Raw genomic sequence first — 3,525 nt, 5'->3', positions numbered from 1 at the left:
TTATTAACAACATTAATTTGGTAATTCGGACAATATGGTATTCCATGTTTTGTTGGCTCGTTTTTAAGTAGTAGACATATAGTCATACAGGGAGGATATACAATGTATTATTAAAACCATAGCATGGTATCCACAGTATAAAACAAGACAGCTACAGTTGTTAAACTTGTATTGACATTTTCAATAAAAAGACTATCGGCGGCGGTGTTGTTATGGGTTGACTGTGATCTGCATTAATACCACAAAATAGACGAAGAAGAAAGAGACTCCCGCCCCCTCTGCCTCGCGATTGGCTTATTTTATGTATTTACCCCGAACCTAACCAATCACACGCCTCAACCTTAAAACTACCCAATCCAGCCGACCAAGGCATCGAGTTTCGGCCAATCGGAGGCCGAGTAGGGCGGGTCGTTCCTCAAGCTGTCAGACAGGATGTTGCAAAGCGGAGAAAAGATAAGCGGAAGTAGACTCGGTTTAAGGAAATTTCTCGAAAGCGGTTTGAATTCTTTGTCGAGACTCCCGATATAAAGGTAAACTTAAATGCACACGCATGGGTATTGATGTATACAATTTTCTGCAAGACAAAAATCCCGCAACACATCCTAACGGTTGAATATTTATTCACTCACCGCTATTCGGCTGCGCTTGTGGTGCTTTGTGCGATAGCGTGGATGCACTGCCAAGCTAACAGCTAGCACGAGCAGAGTGGCTTCACTAAGATATACTTAGTTTGGGAATTTCACACGCCGGCATTACAGTAATAAAGATGAAAGAGACGTTTCGATATCATTATAAGTTCACGGCAGATAACTTGTGTACAAATCCGTAAATTAAAGCGAGTTACCTCCAGCGTCAGTGAAACTGACGTCGGCCATTTTGCAATGAACAGGCCCGTTTAATACACACGATACTAGTATTACATTATTTTTTTGGTGTAGTTAAATCTAGATTGTTTACCATAACGCTCGATGTTCAAAGGTTGTTGGTGCAATGTGTATTCACATGTTTTTTTCTTTCTCTCCCCATCCCTCCACTTTAAATTAGCTCTGAAACAGATCTCTAACAATGGTGAAGATTTTTGTGGGAAACCTGCCACGTGAGTCGGACCAGGAGGAAATCAAGGCTCTCTTTGCGGAACACGGCACGGTCACAGAATGTGCCATCATCAAGAACTACGCCTTCATCCACATGGACGACCGCAAGGCCGCCACCAAAGCCATTAAGACTTTGCACCTCTACAAGCTTCACGGCACGCCGATCAACGTGGAGGCCAGCCACGGGAAGAACCAGGGCTCCATCAAACTGCATGTAGCTAACGTAGAAAAGGGGATTGATGACGAGCTCCGCACTCTCTTCGAAGAGTACGGCTCAGTCACAGAGTGCGCTATCGTTAAGAATTTTGCTTTTGTACACATGTCCAACTCCGACGAGGCCATGGATGCCATTAAGGGACTGGACAATACAGAATTTCAAGGTGAGAAAGGAGCATGAAGTAAAATAAGTACATCTGTTGTTATGATTCTTTAACTTAACAAGTTTCCCCCTTTTTATCTGTATTTTTGCTTGTATTTAGGCAAACGCATCCATGTCCAGATTTCTAAGAGCCGTCCCAGACAAGATGAACGAGAAGACTACCCACCTCCTCCCCCAGACAGGGGTGGCTATTGGCCCCCTCGCTACCCAGGAGAGGGGCACGAGCCTCCCCCACCCAGCTTCATGAGAGGCCGCCTTGGCCATATGCCCCCAGGTTACCCCGCCCCTCCTCTGCCACCTCCTCCCCCGAGACGAGCAGTTTATCCTGAACGACCTTATGAGGGTGACAGGGAAAGATACGGCGTGGTAGATTACTATGAGAAGTACAGAGCTCGTCCGTACGGCATGGCCCCCTACGAAGACCAACGTGCCGGCGCCCCTCCTCCTCCTCCTCCGCCGCCTCCCCCCTCAGCCGTTGTGCGAGACCGTCTTATGCCCTCGTCGCTTGATCCGTTCGACCGCCGTCCTCCCCCACCACCGCCGTCCTCGTACTACGCCCGAGATCGCAGTCCCCTACGGAGGGCGCCCACCGCGCCAATGCCCCCTAATGCTAATAATGGCTACTCCTACGAGCGCTCCCGACTCTCTCCGGTTTCCCGGGTCCCGGCATATGGAGTTCCACGCGCCAGGGACCCCTACGCAGAACGGCTGCCTCCGCCACCACCTGCACGCTACGCTTATTAAGCAAGGCCCGGGCATGTGAAGGTGAGAATAGGTCTGAGGTCGACTGGTGTTGGTATCTTCTCTGAAACTGCCGTTCGTCCCTGTCGAGGCAGAGGCAGCTTGTCAGTTGTCCTGCCCGCTCCAGCTGTTGTGTGGAGAAGCATGCGTCCGAAGTGCTCTTCAACAAGTTGTTAATGCGCTGCCAATGCACGCCTGTGCACTCCCGTGAAATCCAGCTAAAAATTAACACGAATCTAAAAAGTATAAAAGTGGCATACTCCGTGAAATGCAGCCTAAGCCGCAGCCTACGATCTCCGACTGAACGAAACTCGATGCAGAACTCCACGTGCAGTTAATTCAGACGGAACAACGTTCCTTGTATCAACGGCTGCAGACAGTTCATGAGTGTCATTTGCTCTTTTTTCAGGATCGTCGTCAACTGCGTCGCCGCTCGCCGCCTTCTGATGCACGTGACACTATCCTCTCCCCGTCTGTGGCTGAGCGCGTTGCGTTCCACTGCGATGCGCACAGGAGGAAACCGAATTACCGACGTCCACGTCTGTTTTTTGTTTTTTATTAATTTTGGACAGTTTTTACTCGTTTCCTCCCCCCCTGATTGTTTTAGTTTGTCATTGTGCTCTAGTATTTTCTTTTATATGCTTGACATCTGAATTAGGCGATTTTTTTTTTATTTTGTACATTTCCGTTTTGGAAAAAGTAGTGTGCTGATGTTGTGTGTGACCGTAGTACGCCGATCCTTTCAGTAGCAGTCGATAATTGTGGCTGTAGATTTAACTGGACTAAATAATGGTTGGTATTAAATTAAATCTGCACGTTGGTTCCATAATGTACCGCTTTCCCATCGACAACCAAACCGCCGTGTGGCGTTGCTGTGAAACTTAAAAACTGCTAAATGTAGAACGTAACCGTTCACAGGACGGTTACCGCAGAGCGCTCACATGTACCTGTCCATTGTCGAACTTGTTTTTAATAAACGGATTTGTGCAGTAATGTTGTTCACGATGTGCCCAAACTCATGCCGAGCGCTTAAAAAAACCCCAAACCCTCATTGTAACCGCTTGCCTTGCTTCGAACATTCTAAAAAGACAACCGCCTCCATAAAATCAATCTTCGTTTCTTTGTGATTTCCCGTCAAACAAACAAACGAAATCGTTCCGTTGCTTTAATCTCTCTCCTGGTCTTGTCTGGAACGCTGCACCTCGCCTCATTGCCGCGTAACGTTTCCCCCGTTAGCGCCAAAAGTGAGACTTCACGTTCGGGTTTAGGTGAATGAGGGCGCATCCCACTCCTGCCATTCCCCACCAGGTG

The 3,525-nt window shown here is 48.1% G+C and overlaps 1 protein-coding gene across 2 annotated transcripts; it reads left to right on the top strand.

Moving 5' to 3' along the window:
• Positions 1-457: 457 nt before the first annotated feature.
• On the top strand, positions 458-3,207 carry LOC130211673 (RNA-binding protein 4B-like). Of its 2 annotated transcripts, none has more exons than XM_056442592.1 (4): positions 458-530; positions 1,045-1,474; positions 1,574-1,747; positions 2,624-3,207. In XM_056442592.1, the coding sequence occupies exons 2-4, from the start codon at positions 1,066-1,068 to the stop codon at positions 2,659-2,661; spliced, it is 621 nt and encodes a 206-aa protein (XP_056298567.1). In that variant the 5' UTR covers positions 458-530; positions 1,045-1,065; the 3' UTR covers positions 2,662-3,207. The 2 variants fall into 2 exon arrangements, with proteins under 2 accessions (XP_056298567.1, XP_056298566.1); XM_056442591.1 differs by having other exon boundaries at positions 1,574-2,238.
• Positions 3,208-3,525: the final 318 nt, after the last annotated feature.

The sequence above is a fragment of the Pseudoliparis swirei genome, chromosome 21, assembly GCF_029220125.1.
Source record: "Pseudoliparis swirei isolate HS2019 ecotype Mariana Trench chromosome 21, NWPU_hadal_v1, whole genome shotgun sequence".
NCBI lineage: Eukaryota > Metazoa > Chordata > Actinopteri > Perciformes > Liparidae > Pseudoliparis > Pseudoliparis swirei.
Note: the sequence above shows the minus strand (reverse complement) of the source record. Positions and strands in the feature narration are given on the sequence as shown.